The 24334-nt window shown below is 38.8% G+C and overlaps 1 protein-coding gene across 1 annotated transcript; it reads left to right on the forward strand.

The window, feature by feature from the left end:
• Positions 1-700: 700 nt before the first annotated feature.
• LOC134631101 (ceramide kinase-like) lies at positions 701-24126 on the forward strand. The gene is made up of 14 exons (XM_063479086.1): positions 701-1059; positions 6304-6342; positions 12802-12942; positions 13040-13162; positions 13263-13388; positions 13481-13547; positions 14278-14423; positions 15481-15555; positions 15987-16139; positions 16376-16481; positions 16812-16891; positions 19032-19237; positions 19345-19565; positions 19656-24126. The coding sequence occupies exons 1-14, from the start codon at positions 924-926 to the stop codon at positions 19741-19743; spliced, it is 1707 nt and encodes a 568-aa protein (XP_063335156.1). The 5' UTR covers positions 701-923; the 3' UTR covers positions 19744-24126.
• Positions 24127-24334: the final 208 nt, after the last annotated feature.

Below are 24334 nucleotides of genomic sequence, written 5' to 3' on the forward strand. Positions count from 1 at the left end.
CCAAAATTCTGGGGGAAAAGCAAAAAAAAAAAGAAAAAAGAGATGTCCCCACTTTTTTTTTTCCCCTAGTGGCCCTAATCCTCGTCCATAACTTTGAGCCATGCCCAAGTATTCAGCAATTTAAATCGTGGATCAAAACAAACATGGTGTTCGTGAAGTATACAATGAAGGAATGGTTATAATAACATTCGTGGGTGTTCACACAGATAATATTCATTTGTTTTCATAATACGAGTTTATTTTCTTTTCCTTGTGTTTAATATGTAAAGAAATTAAATATAAAATGATTATCTGTACAGTTAAATATGACTTTGCTTTTTTGTAACTTGTTAGCATACCAGTTTGACCATAAGAAAAAAAAACCGTAATCCTGACAGATTTCATATTTTTAAGACTGACGAGGTGTGTTGTAATATACTTTTACTGAGTGACAAATTAAATAGTGAATTCATCTTATCTGTTAATGTTTAGTTTATTTTTTTTATGTTGTTTATATCAGCTTCATTAATTGTTTCGCACTTCGTCCTGAAAAACAATCAAAATAGAGACAAGGTTTCCAGGAAGGTTTAACTTAGAGCATCTAAACTGTATATTCAATTTGGACATTTCAATGCGGTTCAATGCCAAAATATTTGAATTACGAAACACGTAGATCGGGTTTTCTGAAGGCACGTGAATGCACCACAAAGCCCCTCCTATATCCGGTGAGAAACCGCTATCAGCCAGAAAATTGTACCGACCTGGAGTCCGTTACATGGGTATACATTAACAGAAATCTCCGTTGTTTAAAAAAGTACTTATTTTCGAGGTTCGGGGCCTTTAAGGGAAACTCACAGACAACATGCCCGGGGAAAGGTAACCGTACTCGGAGTGCTGCTGCCTCCTCATCCGGCTAAAGGACGGAGCAAGACGGCTAGACGCCAATGGAGAGGCCGGGTAGGCTGCTGCTGCAGTCGGAGCTCCGCGTCAGAAATACCGCGTACGATGTAAGCCTGAGCCGGTCACTGCTCATCTGGAAGAGACGGGCCTCTAGTCCCGTGTACCACCCGTTCAGACCCAGTAAGATCCGTGATTAATGTGTCTGCATGCCTTTGTCTATGTGTCTTAATATATCTCTCTGTTGGCCTTTAAACGCACCGCGACATCCTGTGTGATAAACAAAGAACTCAGAGAGAACGTGAAAGGGGACACACAGCAGTGTTTGGACCTGTGGATATCATGCAGTTAACTTTCAGCTCTGAACACAATGTATCCCGGACTGTAGGACCGTATGAGATATGATACATCCGGTTACATAACACTCATCATCCAGTCTGACAGTGGAGGTCACTGAGGCTGCAAGCTGCAGGGACGAACAAACACACCAAACCTCATATATAATTTTAGAATATTTTAACCACAAACAACAGAATGAAAAATCACAGTTTTTCTAGTAGCAGAGAGTTGAGTGATTTATTTATTCAGTAGCGTATTTAGACGTGCTTTTGTTTGTGAGTCATTGTGTCCAGCTGACGAAGGCAATTGCACCATTCACTTTATTTTAAATCCGTTTTGGACACGTCCACTTCCTTAAAAACATATCATGCTATGTTTTAATGGAACTGGCTACTTGATGTTTTGCTGTAAAATCTGTAACATTTTTATAAGTTTTCGTCTGAAAGCTATGGGATTGTCACATAGGAAGTTCATCGAATACAGAGACTTGTTTACAGTTTCCACTACAAGATTTTAAAGAAGGATACTGCACTTAAATGCCACAGCAGTATCAAAAAGAGTACTCAAAGTAAGTACAAAATCTCCAGATGTGAAAGCGAGCCCCCTCCTCGCATTTCTCTCACACCATCAGTCCCAAATTAACTGGTTTACATATGAACCAGTGTGTGTTGAATAACATGGTCACACTGAGATTTGTTTGTGTTAAAGGTTACTGGCTAACCTCATGTACTTAATTACTTCTCTGTTGTTGATTTGTGACTGTAACATGTTACGAATCGATCACCCGATCATTGTGTTGTCGTTTGAAATGTAGATGTACCCTTCAGTGTGAGCACAACAAATAAATAAAAAACAAAATAATGTTTCATAAACAAAGGGTTTATAGTTTTATATTTCTTAATACTTTAATTCTAATTTAACATTATCAGTGACATATTCAGATCAGCATAACTGTAAAGCTGGGTGGATCTTGCTAATCGTCTGATATGCATCACTGCCCGGGTCAGGGATGTAATCATTGCTTTATGTTATAAATACCATGGAGTCGGGACAGACTGTTTTACAGTCATCAGAATGTGGTATTTGTCTGCTAACACAAACCTTTTGTAGTTTAGACCTGTATCATTGAACATAACAAAAATTGATAATATGTACTATTCGTGGACAGTCACACTGTCTAATACATGAACACATTAAAGATGAATCATTTGAGATGATCATGGTGAACAGAAGTGTTTTAGTCTCTGTTAGAATCCAGTTAAAACCTCAGTAGAGACTACCACAGTCATTCACCTCAATATTTCTTAACATAATCCTGAGTTTTATTTTGTTTTGGGAGTTAAAATATCAAAATAAGCCAAATTTGTGGTTTGCATTTGTTGTTAACCTCCCTGTGTACTCTGTGTTAAGGTTTCAGTGTGATAGTCTACATGTTTTTGCCATTTACTGCCACTTGGGGGCAGTAAACTACTGTAATGTTCATAACTATTGTTTGTTTATACACTTTTTTTGATCTTTTTACTCATCTCCAGAGTGTAGATGTCTGTAGCTTCAACATCTCAAAAGTGAGCGTAATACTTTCTAATAGCCAGCAGGGGGAGACTCTTGTTGTACAGAAGTCTGTGGGTGAACGTCTCTCAGCTCCTTCACTTTATGATGAATGTGTGAACTCATTCACTATTTTTATATCATGGTTGACAGAACATTAAGTCAGGCATCATACAGTGGCTATTTTCATGTTTTATAGACAGTCTATGCTTACGGTTTTATAGAGGAGTAAAATCAAGCGTTAAAACAGTGAACTTTCTCCACAGGAGCCATTGTTTGCGCTTCTTATGTGCGGTTTATTTATCCTTTCTTCTTCTTCTTCTACCTCTTTGTGATGAAAGGTTTCTTTTTCCTGTTTAATGCAACTTTTCAACAGGTTGAAATGCACATTGGAAGCCTAGCTTTGCTTTTTACACCAAAGAACTTGAATCTTTAAAATTTTAACTAAAGAGTTGAACATCTCTGGTGGATCATCAATGACTCACCTCACACTGCCTGTTAAAATGATCCCAACTGTTACTGCGGGAGGTGCGTGACAGTGTTTGTTTGTCAGCAGGTTGCTTCTCTTCTGTTTCACCCGAGTTGGCTGAATTTTTTATGTGTGTCCTAGTTTCTGTCTGTCTGCTGCTGGGGTGTTGAAACGCTAAAGGTGCACATTCAGATTAAATATGAATACAGTCAGTGTTGGGAAGGTTACTTTTAAAATTGTATTCCACTACAGATTACAGAATACATGCCCCAAAATGTATTTTGTAACGTATTCCATTACATTACTCAATGAGTGTAACGTATTCTGAATACTTTGTATTACTTAATATATTATCATGCTTTTTAGAACTACATGAATGTACTATTGCTGTGTGATTTATTACTTTTACTGAAGGTTACTCGCCATACCAATACCAACTAGAGTTTTAAATCTTAATATAAAATGAGTAACAGTAGGTTGACATTAGGTAAGGCTGCACTTTTTGCAGCGATCTCGTATAGAAAACTATTCCGCACGGATATAAAACAGGTCCGCGGCTCCAAACCGTAGTAAAGGGACCTCTGGCTAATACGTCGGGTTCCGTGTCGGGCTCGTAGCCGAAAACTAGCTTTACTTTGTTGTCTGGGTCAACTTTGCTAGCGAGAGACAGAGAGAGGCGTTGAAAGGCTGCTCCAACGGAACTTATTGAGGAACACAGTGTACAGTCGAGTCTTAATAGCTTACTTACAACTGGGCTCGTCAGGCACTCTTTTTGGCTGCAGTGGTTATTATTATATTTACATGCTTCCAGCTCCCGTTTCTGCTCAGTGACAGAATAGTTTTCCACTCTCCTTTTTCTCCTTTTTCTCCCTCCCTCGCGCTCACGGACACATAACGGCAGTCCATTCTCCCTGCAGCACGGACTACACTGCCCATGAGGCTACATTCTTGCCTATTTCCTTCTTATTAAATAATTTTTGTCAATAATTTAAAAAAAATATTTCTTCACGTCATTCTGCGGGCCACAAATAGAGGTGACATGAGCCGCGAGATTGACACACAGGCATTAGAGCCTCTTAATGCGTGTTTTGTTTGTTTTTCCTCTGGTGTGGAATTACCAAAAATAGACAGAGTATAGCCTAATAAATGAAACATGGAAAGACCGCCGTGTAATCCATTTATTTTAACAAAGTAACTGTATTCTAAATACCACCCTTTTAAACGGTAACTGTAACAGAATAAAGTTACTCATATTTTGTATTTTAAATACGTAACGGCGGTACATGTATTCCGTTACTCTCCAACACTGAATACAGTGCAGCATTATTTGCAAAGTGTGCACAATGAGATATTTGAATTTAAGAACTGAATGGGTGAACAGTATAGTGAATATTAAGAATATAACTGTAGCTTGTAATATCCTCCTAGCACCTGTATTATAAAGCAAGTTCAGCATGCCCAGGATATCTTTTTCCTTATCTGGCTTCACTCATCTTAGAATCAGCAGACCTGCTAAGCAGTCACATGTAGCTTCTTATCAACTCAGTAAGTCAACCCAGGGTTTTTTCCAGTCTAGCTAAAAGCACGTGGCCATAAAAGAGGTAGTTTGCAGCATATGACTAATCATAGACATGGAGACATACCAGCAGAACGGCAGCATTTTAAAAGGAAAAAGAAATCTATGAGTAACTATGAGTAGGCATGAAATATGGTGTAAATGCATCCTTATACCTGACGATGTGTGACCTATAGATTAAGTGCTCTGAGTAAATTAGGCTGAAGGAACTCTATGTAGAGATCTGACTCACCAGAGAGCCCATAATACAATGCCTTCTAGCCATCCATTCATCCATCCAACTTCAGCTTATACCCATAGGAGGGGTCCACCCTGGACAGTTTGCCATTCACACCTATAGCCATTTTAGAATCGCCATTAACACGCATGTCTTTGCACTGCGGGAGGAAGTTGTAAACTCCACACTGAGTTTGCATTCTTTCCCAGTGCTTGTGTGGGTTCTTCACATACTGAAAAATTGATTATAATTTGTGAGATTATTGTGTGTTTGCAATATGCTGAGTATTGCATTGGCATAAATTGGGGTTTATCGCCTTTTTAAATCCAAATTATATTCATATCTGTTTTAATAAGATAGAAGTCTTAGTGTGTTCCTTTCACTTCTGTCATTTTATTGCTGCAAAATCGGACTGTGAAGCATACAGACTGATTGACAGTGTCATTAAAACCTGTCATGTTGCATGCACCTGACAGACTAAACCGTTTGTATTACAGTCTATTCCAATTCATTTTTAATGCAAATGTGTAGACTTAGTGTACACATAGTGTACAGGTATTGTGTATGTAAGACAGCAGTCAGCAGTTGTCCTCTGAGATGATGAGCGGCTATCCTTTCAGCTGTACTCAAACGTTCCTCAGCTTTATGCATCACTTCTCTGAGCCAGACTGTGTCTGTGGAAAGAACTGGGAGGTAACTTTTTCAAATTGTCTCCAGTGTCTGATGTGTTTTCTTTTAAGTGCATGTTATGTTAGCTTTGTCGTCTTTGGCTAACAGTCTTCCATCATGGTAAGGTGCGAAAGGAGCTGCCAATTGTCAATTCAAGTCAATTTTTGATTTAGACACAGATGGCATTTTCTGATTTCTTTCAATACCAGCACATTTCAGTTTACCTCACAAGAAAAAGTCGACAGCCCCATCTAGTGGACTGAAGAAGCAGTTGAGTTTGTTATTGTAACTAAAAAGTTCAGTTTTTATTTGCAGTCCATGCAAACTTTATTTCTGTATTGTCCCTATATTGATGCAATGTTGCCATGGAAAATATTGGAATACTTTATTAAATTGATTTTTTTTTTCTTCTCCACCCCCACCTGTAGTAGCCAGAAAGGAAGGCTGATTTAAAAACATGTAGATTATAAAGTTAAAAGGTGACTTAGTATCCTCATTCATTTAGGCACTTGTTGATCTGAAACCAAAGTTACATTTTTTTCTGATTCTCTTAGGTTAACTTACTCTCTATCTGCTAATTACAGTGTTACCTGTATGGTTTTCCTGCAGGATTTTGTGTTCCTTTGTTTCTTTGTCGACCTGATCCAGGTAGGAGATTTAGTTCCCACAATGCAGTGGGCCACCTCCACCCCATTGTGTGGAGGTTTAGTGGTTCTGCTGTTAGAACATGTTTCTGGGTTTGATGGCTGAAGTGTGAGCTCTGTTTGTGTTGTTCCAATTTAAATAAGTGGTTTTATTCCAAAATGATGAAAAATAAAAACAAAGCAACCTCCTAACCTAACATTACTATAGTTAGAGTAATTAAATAGTCTCAGTTTCATGAAATAACCTGTACCGTCAGAAGTCATATTTTGGAATAAACCACGTGTTTAGGAGTAAAACGTGTCAGTTTAATGCTGTGTTCAGTCTGTTCATCAATAACAGATCCAACAGAAACATGTTGCCCTCCCTGTAGCTCTTGTGTCAGTGTTCGATGTGTAGTTTGGCTTTGTAGTTCTACTAATTTAGCTGACCTACTGTAGTTTGCTTAAGTTTCTTTATATGGAAGATAAACATGCTCCTGGCTTCAATAAAACACTCTTTGGTCAAGTGTTATGTAGAGGAATAGTCTGATATTACTCTTTTTCTTTCTTAGAGTAAGATGCTCAAACATACACTATATTTCCAAAAGTATTCATCACCCATCCAACTCATCGAATTCAAGTGTTCCAATCACTTCCATGGCCACAGGTGTATAAAATCAAGCTCCTAGGCATGCAGAGTGCTTCTACAAACATCTGTGAAAGAATGGGTTGCTCTCAGAAGCTCAGTGAATTCCAACGTAGTACTGTGATAGGATACCAACTATGCAACAAGTCCAGTCGTGAAATTTCCTCTCTACTAAATATTCAACAATCAATTTTTAGTGGTGTTATAACAAATTGGAAGTGATTGGGAATGACAGCACCTCAGTTACAAAGTACTGGCAACACAAACTCACAGAGCAGGGTTAGCTGATGCTGGGGTGCATAGTGTGCAGAGATCGCCAACTTTTTGCAGTGTCTGTCATGACAGACCTCAAAACTTCATGTGGCCTTCAGATAAGCTCAAGAACAGTGTGCCGAGAACTGCATGGAATGGGTTTCCTTGACTGAGCAGCTCCATCCAAGCTTTTGTATCGCCAACCACAAGGCAAAGTGTCAGATGCAGTGGTTTAAAGCATGCTGGCACTGGACTCTAGAGCGGTGGAGACATGTTCCAGGGCTCGCAAAATCGCTAGCCCGACGTCCCGGGGCTAGCGATTTTTCCAGTCGGGCTACCAGAATCTATCCCTGCCCTGCCCGTCGGGCTATCATAGGAAGGAAAAATATATGTCAATGCTTTTGCATTCTTTCGGAAATGTAGCTGGGTAAATATGTCATTGGCATCGTTGAACCACTGCCAATATGTGACTAGGGCTGCTCAATTAATCGAATTTTAATCTAAATTACGATCTGGGCTTTCAACGATCATTAAAAATGACTGAGCCGATTATTAGCACCTCTCTGCGTTTCGAACACGCGGCACAACAATTAAGAGGAGCTAACAGAGGGAAGCTCGGAAAGCTAAGCAGAAGTTATTTGGAGAGGAGAGTGACTGCCGTTGGCTGAAAAGAGAGGTAAAAAAAAACCCTTCAGTGTTGTGGAAACATTATGGGTTCGCGGAGTCAGACGTGGATCAAGTAGACATAGTGTGGAAACTTTGGTGTCGTAGCTGCACCACAGAGCGACATGGCAAAGTTCACTAAACATAGATGTTTACATTTTATTTTTTATATTGCAAACATTTGCACTGTTATCAGTATTTGCACACTATTTTATACTATTTTTGACAATCTTTAAAGCCATTATTCAATACATTGTTATTGATAAATAAATATCATCAAATAATCGAGATCTCAATTTCGGTGAAAATAATCGTGATTATCATTTTTGCCATAATCGAGCAGCCCTATATGTGACATATTGAAATCGCATTTGAATTTGCGCTTGTTTTTTGCTTTCACTTTGCAATCGCGCGAACTGTGTATAGAGAGCGACAGTACTGATTGGTGAGTGACGATAATTTGCGCACCAATTCCTCTGACATCGTCTTATCAATCGTTAGTTTACTATGCAAACAGGACAAGTGAAATCTCCCGCAGGAAGCTTAAACATGTGAGAGGTTGATCGCGCAGAGAATCGCTGAGCGTTATGTGAGTGCGTGTGTAAAGGCGGCAGGATATATATTTTAGTTATGCTGAGCCAAATAAGACCGGTCAGGGTGAAGAAGTGACAGCTAAAGAAAAGCTTACCACAAAACGGAAAAGTTATGACAAATCAGACTATAAGGCAAAAAGAAAGTGCAGCTTTATGGTTTCATGGACAAAAGAATTTCTGTGGCTGGAATATGACAAGCTAAATAACCAGGGGTGCACATAAGTGGTCCGCAGGTGCGCATTCGCTGTCAAAATAAAATACGCGCACAAGATAAGAAGTTGCAACGCACATAAGTGGTCACATGGACCACTTATGTGCACCCGTGTAAATAACATAATGTTCTGCCGGGTGTGTTGTTGGTTTCCCTCGATTTCTGAGTCGACAAGTGCCTTTGTTACTGGGACCAGTAATTTTAAGAAAGGCCCCCATTAGAACCCATGAGAAATGCAAGAAATGGATTATTGCTCAGTCTGCAAATAACATACTAAAAATCAACCTGAAAAATCTGTTAAGGACAGCGTACTATGTTGCAAAGAGTGCACTACCACTGGCAAAATTTAGCAGTCTTTGCAAACTTCAAAAAGCAAATGTCCTAGATCTTGGTTCCACTTGCCTCTTACCTGTGATTTCAGTGGAAATTTCAAATTCAGGATCTGACACAGACTGATTCCTGTTGTACAGTTCTTACAAGTTCATAGAAATTTCTGTTCAATTACAACCAAGTATTTGAGTTGATGATTGTAATTTTTATACAATATTGTAATTTGTGTTTCAACAATTTTTTGATTGTTTTGTTTCCGTTACAATATTATACATTAAAGTATAATATTGTAACGGAAACAAAACAGGAAACAAAACATAAAAAAAATTGCTCCCTTTTTTATTCGGGCTACTTAAATTTATTTTGGGCTACCAAAAACTGAAGAGTCCCTGCCCGAAGGGCTACCAGGGATTTTGAAATTTTGCGAGCCCTGTGTTCTGTAGAGTGAGGATTCACACTAGAGCAGGGCGATATGACCAAAAATATTTATCACGATATACATTTGAAAATTTGCGATGACGATATAACTGACGATATAATTGACACTAGACAAAATACTTTACAACTCCACAACTTTATTTGTGCAAAAAAAACCAAAACAACGTATTTTCACTTAAACAAGCAGCTGTTTTTTATGTGCATTAAAGTTATATAAAAATTTAAAAGTGCAAATGCAAATTCCTTGCTGACAGTTTAACCAAAAGGCATTTCCAGTGGAAATTGGCCGACATATCCTCAGCATAACCATGTATAATATCCACAAAACTTAAAAAGAGGTTATACACACACAATACGGTAATATTATGTTGAAGCACAGTACGTATCACTCCGCGAGGCTCCTGCCTACGATAGCCACAATCCTACGACAATCCATCAAGCGGTGCGGATTTGTAGCTTAGCAAAGTCGTACTAAAACATTTGACAGATTTTCGAGCACCGTGTACCACATAAAATCGTTTCGAGGTCAGTAAACACAACCAGAATTCATACATAAGGCACACGGGATTATAAGGGGCACTGTCGATTTTCAGAAAAATCAAAGGATTGATTTTAAGTGTGCCGTATTTTCCAAAAAACACGGTAATAACGACGGCCCGCTAGCATGCGCTACCAAAAATAGTGCTTTGTTGTGTATCTGATGGACGAAAGCTAAACCAGTTCCACACCACTGAAGTTGCACCATTTTTACAAACCAATTGTGGTTCATCTGTTTCAATCACCGATTCGCTTTCACCCTTCTCATTCTCCGTCACCGCCATGCTTTTTCCGCCATGTGCGTATGAAAACAAAGGCACTACGCATGCGCGTTTTACCCATATTCTATCGTGATATTTCATTTTCTTATCGTTGCCCAACATTATACTGGTATTACCGTAAACGGTATGATATGGCCCAGCCCTAATTCACACTTCTTCATCTGGCAATTCGATGTACAACCTGGGTTTGGGAGTTGCCAGGAGAACAGTACTTGTCTGACTGCATTGCACCAAGTGTAAAGTTTGGTGGAAGGGATATTATGGGGTGGAGTTGTTTTTCAGGAGTTTGTTTCAGCCCCTTAGTTCCAGTGAAAGGAACTGTTAATATTTCAGCAAGACATTTTGGACAATTTCCAATTTCCCAACTTTGTGGGAACAGTTTGGGGATGGCCCCTTCTTTTTCAAACATGACCGAACACCAGTGCACAAAGCAGAGTCCATAATGACATGGATGAGCAAGTTTGGTGTAGAACAATTTGACTGGCCTGCACAGAGTTCTGACCTCAATGATAAAACACCCTTGGGATGAATTAGAACGGAGACTGTGAGCCAGGCCTTCTCGTCCAATATCAGTGTCTGACATCACAAAGTTGTTTCTGGAAGACTGGTCAAAAATTCACATGAACCCACTCATAAAATTTGTAGAAAGCTTTTACGAGAAGAGTTGAAGCTGTGATAGCTGCAAAGGGTGGCTCAACAATATATTAACCTTATGGATTAAGTGTGGGTAGTCACTCAAGTCCTTATGTGTGTGAAGGCAGACGATCGAATACTTTTGGCAATATAGTATAGATCAAAAGTACATAGTGAAAACAAAAAGTATTGTGATTCTTCTCATAACAAGGAAAACCTTAACTGAACTAAATTTAGCCACTGTCTCATTAAACATCATCTCCTTGTCTTTTTCTGGACTGTTTCCAGTGCTCCATGGAAGTCCTGTTCTGAATTGCTGGAGTGTGTGTACGCATTTCTCATTTATTACCAAGCTAACATCAACTTCTGTGTCAAACTGACCGTGTTTTTCACATCATGGACCATCACTGATGAGCAAAGTTTTGGAGGGTGACTGCAGCCCACCCTCCAAAAGTTAGTTTTCAGTGGAATATTACACACACTCTCAAAGTCAGCAGATTGTGGATCAGGTGAGAAATGAGACCAGGAGAACCACCATGCACCGTGGCTGCTCCCCTCTCGATGCGGGGTTCAGTTTTAAAGTCCCGAGGCATTTGAGGGAAAACATTTAGTGATCACAGTAGCAGCAGTGTAACAGTTCTTCCAAACACCAGTCATCCCTTGATATTTAAATCACACTTTTGGTTAACACCTGGGTATTTCTTTAAATGGCATGACTGGCAAAAAAGGAGAAAAAACTCAACTTTACCTGATAATCTTAATCCCTGAGCAATTTTTAAATATTCAGCTTTCTCTAAATTATCATGCCTTAACTAGACATTCTATGGCAAGGACCCTAATCCTAAATGTGATGTAGGTCGATTTTTGTTAATAATAAAGCAACAAACTAGATTAGAGGAAACCCTCATTAAGAATTATCAATGGCTCCTCATTCCTTTGGCAGAGGTTGACCAACAGAAGGAGAAATATGACCAGAGGAGAAGTGCATGAAGTGTGGTTTTTCTCCTGATAAATTATCTCCAATTAACAGCTCCAGCTCTGGTTTCAGAATTGTTATTCACCAACACAGTCTTCACTCAGCATGAAGATGTGGCTCCCTATAACTTCATCAAACATAGAAAATTGTCACAATAGGACTTCCACGGAGTGAATATTAAAAAAAGTCAGTAACAATGGAATCAGTCCTGAGATGCACAAGGAGGTGACCCTGAGGGGGGAATTTAAATCAGGTCTAGTTTTTGCTTCTTCTTTTTTGTTATTGGCAAAGTCACAGATCTTGATGACACCTCAGATATTAAAAGTTTATGAATTTATTTTAAAAAATATGCTACTTCTGGCTATAATGCTGTTTCGAAATGGTGAAAAGTTGATTTGGGTTTTTTTGTTTGTTTGTTTTTTGTAAATAAAATATAAAAATAGTAAACTGTGATTTTTACAAAAATTTGTGTTGGAGTTCATGACGATTATTATTGAAAATGAATTGAACGTTTGTGGAAATGATCACAGCCTAGTGATGCAGTAGTGTTGTTGTTTAAAATGGAGCCAAGGTCTCACCCAGTCTTATTTGTTATTCATGATGTCAGAATTAAGATTAAAACCATTTTAAGATGAAAATGTGCCGTAGGTTCCTTCATGTGGAGACAGAATAGCAGAAGAGTGATTGTGATGTGAGCTGCAGATACAGATAAGTGAGTCAGATGTGAATCTGAAAGATGACAATGCCAATATGTGTGTCATGTCACACTCGAGTATTGCTAAACCTGCTGCATCACTCTGAATATGTGGACTTGCTTCATACCCCTGGTGGTGCCTTCACATGCTGCCAGGAGGCTCTGAAATTTGAGAGCTGGCTGCTGGTCGGCAACACTAACTGCTTTGTGTGCATGTGTGTGTTGTTCAGGTGTCTGTCACAGTGTCCCAGTGTCAGAGATCATCTCTGTCAGAGAGGAAGAGGAGGAGAATGGCAGCAGACAAAGAGACGATGGTAGCTGGAAAAAGATCAGAGAAAGAGAGGGAAAGGACTGCAGGCAGGCCTTCACAGGTAATCCAAACACTTCATGATCTGCACTCTAGCACCTTGGCAATCAAAGATGGCTGATTATTAAATAAGTTGTTTTTTTAACTTGTGTCTGTTTTAGTGTTGTACGTGGAGAGGTGTCGGCAGCACCGCTGGCGGTGTGCTGAGGTCACCTTCACTTGTTCAGATGAGGCGGTGTGTCAGCACTGGGTCAGCAGCATCAGAGAGCAGCTCGCCAGTAACAGTATGATTTTACAAAAACCCACTCTGTCTGAATAACTCATGCCGCTTCCACAAACTATTTGTGACATAGTTGCTGTTGTTGTTGTTATTTGTGTCAACAGCCAGCAGACCAAAACATCTGCTGGTTTACATAAATCCATATGGTGGGAAGCGTCAGGGAAAACGGATCTACGAGCAGAAAGTTGCCCCCCTGTTCACACAGGCTGGAATCTCCACCAGTGTTATTGGTACGTCCAAATCACTCACCACCCGTTCTCCAACTTCCTGTGTCAGAATTATACATGTAACACACTGAGAATGTGTGTGTTTGTTGTCATAGTGACAGAGTACGCCAATCACGCCAGAGATCACTTGAAGATGGAGGCGGAGTTGAAGAAATTTGATGGGTGAGTTTTGTTTGTCCATAATAGAAGTTCACCCATAAGCTACAGAGTGTATCAAAAACAATCATCAGATTTCAAAAGACTGGACAAAGAAGCTTGAAGTAAGGGTTTTTAATATTTTACATACAAACCAACATTCACAAATTACATATAGCGTAGTCCTCCAGATACATGGCATATGTCCAAGCAATTGTCAAACTCTTCCCACAGTTTTGCGAGCATGTCTGGAGTCACTGCAGTCATTGCTGTTGTTATTCTGCCTACCAGCAACCACCTGAAACTCACAAACCCGCACTTTGTAACAGTACGCATTAGAATGCAACCACTTTGAAAAAGGAAGATTCTTTGTGATTCACCCTATACAGTGAAGATTAATTATTTAAATGCTATAAAAAAGAAACCGAGCACAACATAATTCAGATTCATAAACTTTTTGGACAATTACACATGATGATGATGATTTTTTAACCAAAATGCAGACTTTCAGCTTTAATTCAGCAGGTTTACTAAAAGTACTGCATCAACTGTTGGTGGTGTTATGCAAATGCTCATAGATCTGATTGTACATGTAGGACAGTAAAAATCCTTGAGCTTCCAGAAATAAAAGCACCACAGAAAATATCTGTGTGTTTTGCTTTGTGTTTTTAATCGCACAACATTTATACATGTGATCTTTTAGAAAAGGTCACGGAGAGATTGTCTATGCTAATATTTCACTATGACCCTTGCTTAGTGTGGTGTGCGTTGGCGGGGACGGCATGTTTAGTGAGATCATCCACGGACTGATCTGGAGAACACAGATCGACTGCGGCGTAGATCCAAACAGTCCAGAGGAGGCACTGTCTCCCTGCTCCCTACGCATCGGAATCATTCCTGCAGGTCTGAAATATCACTGCTTTTCTTTTTGTGTTGGATTACAGCAAAAATGTAGGTAACTCTGCCTTCATCCTTCAGTGTAGCACAATGTCACAGGTGTCCTTCAGCAGGTTGGAACCATTACATGGTTTCTTTGGTGACAAAGACTTATGTAAAGGTTTTCCAAGCCTCGAGGGATTATTTATTGAACTAACAGACTGTAGCGCCTGCTGTATTGTTCCAGAAACCTCCAACTCTCTGGAGTCTGCTGTTTTGCTAGCTAACAAATCACTTTGGTCTCTCCTTGTCTAGTTTTTAAACTGTCCTTAACCTATATGAAGAGCATCTTCTTATCAGCACAAACTCTGGTACTTCATCACAAACAACTGCTATAAATAAAAAGTACATATAATACTTACATGATGTAGAATAGACAGCTACAAAGACAGACCATGAAAAGAAAGACCAAATTGTTTGGAAAGTTTTCTTTCTTTGCCTGTAAATAATATTTCCTTCTATTATTCGTATGAAAGCCTCACATCAATGCTTCAACTGATTTTCTCAGCTCTTCCCTCTTTAAGACATAAATAGCATTGTTGCTATATATAAAACATCCCCAGTGAAAAATAGCCAGACTTCTTCCTGATTTAGAAAGACAGTTTTAGCTGCTGACCTGAACAGTGATAGAGGTAATCTAGCTTTTAATGACAGGTGAGAGCCAATCAGTATGTAAGTATAAATACAGGCAGTCACTGTGACCTCATTTCTCAGTTGTGCTGGTTTGTGTCCTTGGTGTTTTCTGCTGCTGTGCTTATAAATACACACAGTCACCTGGGAGACATTATTCCTCTGTGCAGATACAAAAGTGAAACTGCACACCTGGGCAATTAATGGTTGCAGGTGTTTGTGTGTACACAACAGGAGCAGCAGTGCTTTTACAATGTAAAAGCACATTGTAAAGGTTTAAGAAAATAATCAGAGTTGGTGATGACCGTCCTCTTTTCACTGGAATGTTCTGCACTGGTAAACTGTTAGCGGATGGTGTTTGTGTTCTTTCAGCTCATTGTTTCCTCTGTTTCAGGTTCCACAGACTGCATCTGCTTTGCTACTGTGGGCACAAATGACCCCGTGACCTCTGCACTACACATCATTGTGGGTCAGTCACATCATCTCCATGACATCAGCAGTCATAATATCCATTCCACCAACATAACCTTTCTGAAGTCTAAAGTTAATGTTAACATGGAAACTATAAAAAAGAAAAAAAAAGGACAAACACTCCTGGGGTAATATCTAACTATTTTGCTGAGAAAGCAAGCGTTAAAGTAGACTTTCAATGCCAAACATTGATATTAGAAGTGAGAATTTGATACAGTTTAATAGAATATTTTATACATTTAACTGAATATCTTTAGGTTTTGGACTTTGACTCAGACGGTAAAATCACATGCCCAAAAATAACAAACGTATTTTAAAACGTAAAACAAACCACAGCTTGGTTTGTTTTAAATTCTCAGTGTACGTGTCTGCTTGTCTTTCTTCAAAAATGGCAAACATAACATTTTTTTTTTTAATATCTGTGTGCAGGAGACTCTCAGCCGCTGGATGTGTGCTCAGTTCATCACAACAACATGTTCCTGCGATACTCTGTCTCGCTGCTTGGATATGGTTTTTATGGCGATGTGCTATCAGACAGCGAGAGGAAGAGATGGATGGGGCCTGCAAGATATGACTTCTCAGGTGGGAAAATATATAATATCCTTTAATTCTATCTATAATGTTTTACAGATAAAGCAGAGAAATTTGTTGATGTCTGATTTGTCAGAGAGGCCCGGTACTCTAAATATTAGCAAAGAGAGGTTGTTTTTATGTCACCGCTCAGTCACATCAACCTACCACAGTCCTTCCAGTCGTTTTCATTTGCTTGCATGTGTGCATTATTCATAAGCATTTCTTTTTTTGATAACGGTCTGCAGGTCTGAAGATGTTCCTGACTCATCATTACTACGAAGGAACAGTGTCCTACCTGCCAGCCAGAGGTATCATAGGAACACCACGAGACGCCACCAGGTGTCGATCTGGGTGAGAGATCCAAACATGTATCAACTTTTTTTTCCCTTTTTTCTTTAAATATATAAATACTCTTTTGAATTTATAGGAATTTTAGAGCTGATCATAAACCTGTGACCTCAGTTACAACCAAAACATTTTATAAATCCTATTCTAGTTAATTAACTCTTTGGCTATCTGACTTTCAGTTTTGCAGTTGAAGCGTTTGGTTTATGTTGCAACCAAACGCAGTCATATAAATTTAAATGATAACCTGCTGAGGTTAAATGTAAAATGGCTTCTCGTTAAAGTCCTTTTTCATGGCATCATTTAAGTAACGCTGGTTTCTCTGTAAATCTCCAGGTGTGTAATTTGTCAGCACAATGGACAGCTAAATTCAGAGAGAAGCGAGAAGTATGAGATGGATGAAGCATCAGACTCTGGTCAGTCCAAAAACAGTTTCTAATGGTCTTATTCACTGAACATTACTCCATTCCTAAATCTCCTCGTCTGGCTTTGTCATGTTTTTTTCCTGTTAAATCTCAGAAAATATTTATATTTGTGAATTAAAGAGAAATAGGTAACACTTCCTGAAAAATGATAAAACATTGTCCATCCACCCATAGCTTTTCTGTAGTCTTGGTAGACATCAGCTGGCTTTGTTTTTCTAGTTTTTATTGAATTCTATATTCCTAATACCAGTATATTATTTCTGAACACTTTGAGAAGTTGACTTCAAGGTTCTCCAAGTTTATTTTGGCTCTTGTTCACAGCAAATTCACTGAGTCTAAACTAGAGATGGACCGATCCGATATTAAGTATCGGTATCGGTCCGATACTGACTTAAATTACTGGATCGGATATTGGAGAGAAATAAAAAATGTAATCCGATCCATTAAATATCAAACAAGCACCTCACAAACTTGCGACGTGGCGTAACTCGGCTCATAACCGTAGCACGTCGGAGCAGTGTGCATGACGTGATAGAGCGGCTGTGGCGTCTGGTTGAGTATTTGGAGCCTTGCTACCAATCCAGCATTTCATCTCCGAGAAAGTGATCCCAGAGAGAAATAAAGCAAGTGTGTAAGTTCATCTCTGAATGTTTGTAAAGCAGCGTTAAGCTTAACAACTGATATATGGAGCGACTGCCTCTCTCTCCCTCCCTCTCCTGCTGCTACTTCAATCGTGAAACTGCTTAATGATCAGCTGATCGGCTTTTCTGTCGCGAGTCCGTCTCTCTTGCTTGTTTTTGGCCCACTTCGCACCAGAAAGAGGAAACCAGCGGCTGAACAACAGCAGCACGTTTAAGCTTGATAAGCTGTTGTTAGAATTTATTTAATATTACTTTGTACACCAGGATCCTTTTCTACGTAGCTGACGGCTGGTAACTGTGCAGGGGCGGATCTAGCAAAGTTTAGCCAGGGGGGCCGATAGGGCATGAACAGGGAAAAGGGGGCACAAAGACATACTTTTCTTTCTTATTCTCATTTAAAATATCTAGCGTTTAATAAATAATTATCTGAATCTTACACCCAAAGTTTTAATCTGATGTAAAATGTATAGAAGTCCATTACTGTATATAGTAACTGTTAAGTCTAATATACCCTAGTAAGCTATAGTACTTTTTCCTTTGGGAAAGTACCATCTGTGCAGTCTGCAATTCTGTTGAAGAAAGATGTTGAATCTATTTAATTATTCTTGAAAAATAATTGATTTCTGTGCATTTTTTTTTCACACTGTATCAAATTAAAGTTGATTACATCGATTAAGCATCATGAGGTGGAGGGTGGTTCCCTTTTTTTTTTTTTTTTTTTTTTTTTTTTTTTGCTGGGAGTTTGCAACCCTATTAGTTAGGTTGCTTACTCTTTAAAATACCAGAATAGGGAGGATGGGGTAGGTTTAAGTTTATTAGATTGATCAGTGTTGCTGAACTATGAAATATTTTGGGTGCAGTGTATTTTTTGCATACAGGTATAACAGAATAGCTTTAGTGTTTTGTTTTGTTTTTAAACTTGAGTATAAACTTATACAAAATGCAGCAAGATATTTAAAAAACAGTTTTATTGATTAAAAAACACACTATATTGGATTCATATCGGTATCGGCCGATATCCAAATTTATGATATCCGTATCGGACATAAAAAAGTGGTATCGTGCCATCTCTAGTCTAAACTTTAAACCTGAACCTCTCGATCTTGACCGAGTGCCCATTGTTCTGAGAGCTGTGAAAGAAACTACCAGTTGTAGTCAATCATAATCACTAATAAGAAGTTAATAGGCATTTAATCCTTTTTTTTTTTTTTTAAGTTATTTAAGGTTGGAAAAAGAACAGTTCAAAGAAACCATTAATCCCAAACTGTGTGTAAACTCCTGAGCACAACTGTAGTGATGCAACCTGCAGTAAATTCATTATGTGAGAAACACTGGACTGAATGTAGTGAATGGAACTTTTTGTTTTGTTTTGTATGTTTATAATGAATAATATGCAAACTTTTGGCACAGAGTGAAAACTGTTTTGGCAGCAGTAACAAGTAAAGTCAAATCTGTCTGGTTTTTTGTTTTTTGTTTTTTTTTCCATCCAGAGAGTAGTGGCGAGTGGAGGACGATTCGAGGAAAGTTCCTCGCTATAAATGCTGCCAGCATGAGCTGTGCTTGTCCTCGCAGCCCCAAAGGCCTCTCGCCTGCTGCCCACCTGGCTGACGGCACCACAGACCTCATCCTCGTCCGAAAATGTTCTCGTTTCAACTTCCTTAGACACCTCCTACGACACACCAGCAAAGATGACCAGGTATATTTCCAGTCTAAGTTAAAACAAAAACAAAAAAACCCCCATGTTTTTATTGATAGTCTTTAGACATTTTGGTCCACAACTAAATACTTATTTCTCTCAATCAGTTTGACCTTACCTTCATTGAGGTCCATCGAGTGAGGCGTTTCCGTTTCATGCCACGTCACTGCCAAAGCGACTCGGACCTGGAGTTGGACTTCCATGAGAATAGCAAGCGGCAGATCTTCAGCCAGATCTGCAAAGACCACCCAGCTTGTGGCTGTGCACCCGCCTACAGCAGCTGGAACTGCGATGGCGAGATCCTGACCCACACAGCCATTGACGTCAGGTATGACGACCCTGTGGGATCTTCTTCCTTACGAATATCAAAACCTGGTTTAAGTTTTCTCTTTAAAAACAACTTCTGCTGTTTTCTCAGAGCGCACTGCCAGTTGATCAAGCTGTTTGCTCGAGGGATTGAAGAACTGCCAGTGTTTGAGGATCTCACCAACCCCTGTGCAATATAGATCTCCACCAGTCTGTCCCCAGGCATTGGAGCCATCTGATTATGGCCGCCGCCTAAAGCACTGCTACCACCTCCATCATGTGATGCTCATCACATCTTTCAGTTGAAAACTCAACTGGCTAAGTTACATTGTTACTCAACAAATGTCATCAGCGTAGTCAGAAATGAAATTTTACTTTCCAGGTCTGAGGATTTAAGGTGATTTCCTCACAGGTGGGAAGTGATGCTAAAACTGATGAAATTCAGGAAACTCTAGATGCAGAAAGTAAAACATCAACCTCAGATTTTGGATTTTTTGCTAGATGACTGTTGGTGTTTGTTTGGAATGGTTGTTGGGTGTTTGGTTCCAAATTTATTTAATATTGAACTCAGGCTTGAAGCTGAGACTTGCACAGTTTTAGAGTGTTCCATAAACCAAAACTCAAACAATGAACTTGTCGATGTCTGCACAGCCTAAATTGTCCCGTAGCTCTTGAGTCCTGAGATAGTGATGTCCTGACCCACTATGCCAGTCTTATTTTCTCTTAACTTGTTTTGATTTGATTTCATTCTTTCTTTGTTGTTTGTCTCATTATTTTACTTATCAACTCAGATTTGACTCTCTTACTGACTTGTTTTTTTTAATCTGGACTTGTTATGATTGATATGTGTTCAGCTTCACCTTTGATGCTGAAACATGTTGATCACAAGTAATGCTGACTTGTTTTTTCATTATTGGTGTTTGTTTTGTGACAAATCCTTGTCCAGTCTCGCTTCCATCTTCTATCTGTTTTGACCAGTCATGGGCACTGTTCCTAATCATTTTCAGTCAAAGCTCCAACTGTTAAGCTAGTTAAACTGTTCAAACATGTGGGCTTTGATTTTGATCTGTCACAAGTGTTTCAATATTTTGCTCTTGTTATGATCAACTTTCTCAGTTTCAGATGTTAGGAATTAACTGTTACATGCCAGACACCCTATAGTCATTCCCAGAGTCATCTGATCATTAGGGGTTTTAGCTCATTCATTAAAAGTTGAAGGAAATTGGGTCAGTATTTACAGAAAATAATTCTGATGAGACTTGTTTCCACAGTTCCAACTTTTCATCTATCAATCACAGCGTTCATTGCAATGGGACGCATTCAGCTTCTCAAACAAGTCCATCAGAGTTGTCTCTTTGGTTCCTTACTTTTTTCTGTGAGACTCGAGCTCAGTCGTAGCTTTGCAATCATTTTTTCACTTTTTTTTAATTCTCAGAAAAAAAGAAAAAAAAATCTCAAAGATACTTTTCAGTCTCATTTCAGTCAAGCTGGTCATGGCTGGGTAAACTGAGCAGCGCACAAATAAATCCTTTTTATCTTCCATTTCTGCTGAATATGCAACTCAGTCTGAGTACAGACACAAAGAAAGAAAAACCATGATGCTTTAACAGCAGTTTTACACACTAACTGTACAATAATCTGTAATGTCTGTGATATGTGAGCTCAAGCTGTAGCTGTAAAATCAGTTTTTCTGTAGTAAAGCATCATTTTGAATTCTTTTGTCAAGTTAATATTGCTTCATCAAAATCTCAAGATGGTCATCTGAACCTTCCAAAATCAAAGAAAACATTTTATAGCCATTGCAGTTTTTTTTGTTTTTTTGTTTTTTCAAAACTGTTCCTCACAGTGAGACATTAAATGGCCAAAAGAATGCAGACAGCTAAAAAACAATGACATGTGGATGAAACACATATTCCAAAGCTACAGGCATTAATCTCCTGCAATACTCTCTGTAGTATGTTCCCATTGAAAGTCACAACAGCATTACTGGAGTCTCGTATTGATATTGTATGAAGGTCGGACTCATCTTAGGTGCTCCGTTTAACCTGTGAGACGCTCTATGAAGGCCAAACTCCCATTTCTATACTACCTAAGCACCCTGTGCTGAACTCTATGGGTTCAGTTAGTTTAAAGTGTGTATGAGCCGTTGCAGCCCTGCTTTAGATGATATGCTAGTGGTAAAGCTCTGATGTCAGCATTACTAGTCAAAATGTCACAGATGAAATCTGCTCTTTAAAAACTTCTGTTCCTGAAGTGCAGGAACATGAAATAATTCCAGACAGAATTTATGCCTAAGAAAAATCTGAATTGCTGTTAGACACTGCCTAATAGAAACGCACAATCTTTGGAATACTGGCAAAGGGATATTTTGTTAAGAGTGTCTTATTTCACAGCATCACAGGTGAAAAGGTTAGGGAAACACTGCAACAAAAACTTTCCCTAAAGAAAGGGAAGGCTGTAAGCGTTTAATCCACACATACTTGAGTTTTCTTGGTAAATAAAATTGTGGTTAAATGCTCTACTTACTGTGAGAAATGGTTTGTTTTTCAAAACTGTGGAAACTGTGGTTGTGTTGAAGAAAGCTTCTTTGTAAAGTTCAATTTGGCCACAAAGAGAGAACATTCACACACCAGTCTTTTTCATTTCTAAAAATCTTCAGCAAACATCGCTGAGCATGTCGTAGCCCGAAGGCCTCTGTAGCCACTGCTCACTGTGTGCACAAGATTAATCGATGTAGAAAATGAAGAAATGTAGCAGCCTCAACTGTTATGTTATCCATCTTCATAGTGAAATTCTTTGTGAGGTTTCAAGAGAGGTCTGCCTAATTCTTATATAAACATATTTCTGTTATTATTGTATTGAATCCTCATGATCATCCCAGAGAATAACTGTTTGAATCAGTAATGTGGACATTTAACAGAGAAAGGAAGATGAGCATCAGCACTGGAATCTCAAACTGTAGATGGTGTTTGTATGTTTACCAGCACACCTGTTTCCTTTCCACCCATGCTGAGCTGGACTCAAACTGATGGAGAAGGGAACCAGTAGCAGCTGATGATAAACTGCAACACCTACCAATCAGCTTTCAGATTTATTCTTGTTAATCGGACCGAATACCAAGCAGGGGTTCACTGATGTAGCAGTTTGTCTGTGTCTGTGATAGATGTAACTCAGGCCAGAGGTCTTCAGAGCTCCACAACCTTTGAAACCAACCAAAATACATGGAATAACATCCATGATTTAGGAAACCTGGTAAACTGGGTTATAAGGACAGGCCTGTGTTAACTGGTATTAAATAGACCTCTGAAGACCTTTAGCTGAGCTGCCTTTCACATGCTGATTTAGCTTTTAAAGTTGTATAAATCAATAGTCACTCTGCTGTAACACCCCCTTAAAAAAGCCACCAACCAAATACATTAAAACTTATCCACAGAGGTCGACTGATGACTGAAACAAATATATATTTACATTTAGCCAACTATTAAAATGTGTTCCATAATTATAGCTTTATTTATTAGTCAAAGTAGAAATTGGTAAATTAATTTGCTTGTTTTCATTAATTTAAAGTACTGGATTGACACTATAGCTACTGAGCTTACTGCTAACACGCCAGCCATAGTAGCTAGTCTTGCAAGCATAGTTTTTAACGAGCAATGTAGCAAAACTGTCCAACCTATCGCAATGCTGGATTACACTGCAAACACAGTGAGAGAAATCACACCAGAAAGGCTTGGTTAGGTAGTGAACTCTTAATCTGTCACGATAGGACTTTATCTGTCGACTTAGTAGTACTTACACTTGCTAATTTGGGCCTATTAGGGTATGCACAAAGACAGTTGTGAATACAATCAGTGCACTAAAAAAGTACCTGAATGGGGTCAAGAAGCTGTGTGTGAAACCTCTGACCCTCATCAACAAACCAGTAGTGGAGGATGCATTGTTGGTGCAGATAGATTTCACAAGTATCTATCTGGAATACATGTGTTGCATTTCTTTCTTTTTTGTTGATGCCTTTGATGAAGACATCAGGTCATCAGTGCATGTTTTGCTTTGTGTCTGTCATTTAATACTATTAAAAGCTTAAAATTCATTTACATGTCATGTAAAAGTTGCATGATGTCACAGTGATCAAAATGTTGCAAAGAAAAATAAAATGGTGATGTGACTGGGAGTTCCAGAGAAAGTGATTATATTTGAATCTATAGAGGCAAATGTAACCATGTCATCTGTAGTGTTGTTAAACATGTAGAATGAACTGCAAGCAGTATTTTTAGCACTTATTAATCTTATTTACTTTTCTGATTAATAGTGTATAAAAGCTAAGTGTGCATTCTTTTCATATCACTGAGTCTATTTTGAGCATTCTTTTAACCAGCCCTGTTCCAGTTATGTGAAGCACTGTTTCATTTAAAGGCTCTCCTGCTTACAGGGATTACTATAATCGCCAACACTGTAGTTCAATTTGACACTGAACACTAGTTTGATCTGGTGAATCAGTCGACCTCTAGCTGTAATCTGAGCTGTAACTTATACCTTCTGCTGTAGCTGTTGCATTATCAACAAATAAAATATTTTCAACACTTCATGTTCGGAGTTATGCAGTTTGTCTTGGACTCTAGGAAACAAATCAGAATTAACATGCCTGATCATATAGATGTGTAGAGGAGAGTGTGCTTTTGCTGTCAGGGTCAGCACAACCTGTGTGTGTAGAGCCAGTCACTGGTGGCCATAGTTAACATGAAAAAAAGCGTCCCTGTGTTTTTGAGCAACAAATTACTCTGATATTGCAAC

Source organism: Pelmatolapia mariae, linkage group LG7 (assembly GCF_036321145.2).
Source record: "Pelmatolapia mariae isolate MD_Pm_ZW linkage group LG7, Pm_UMD_F_2, whole genome shotgun sequence".
NCBI lineage: Eukaryota > Metazoa > Chordata > Actinopteri > Cichliformes > Cichlidae > Pelmatolapia > Pelmatolapia mariae.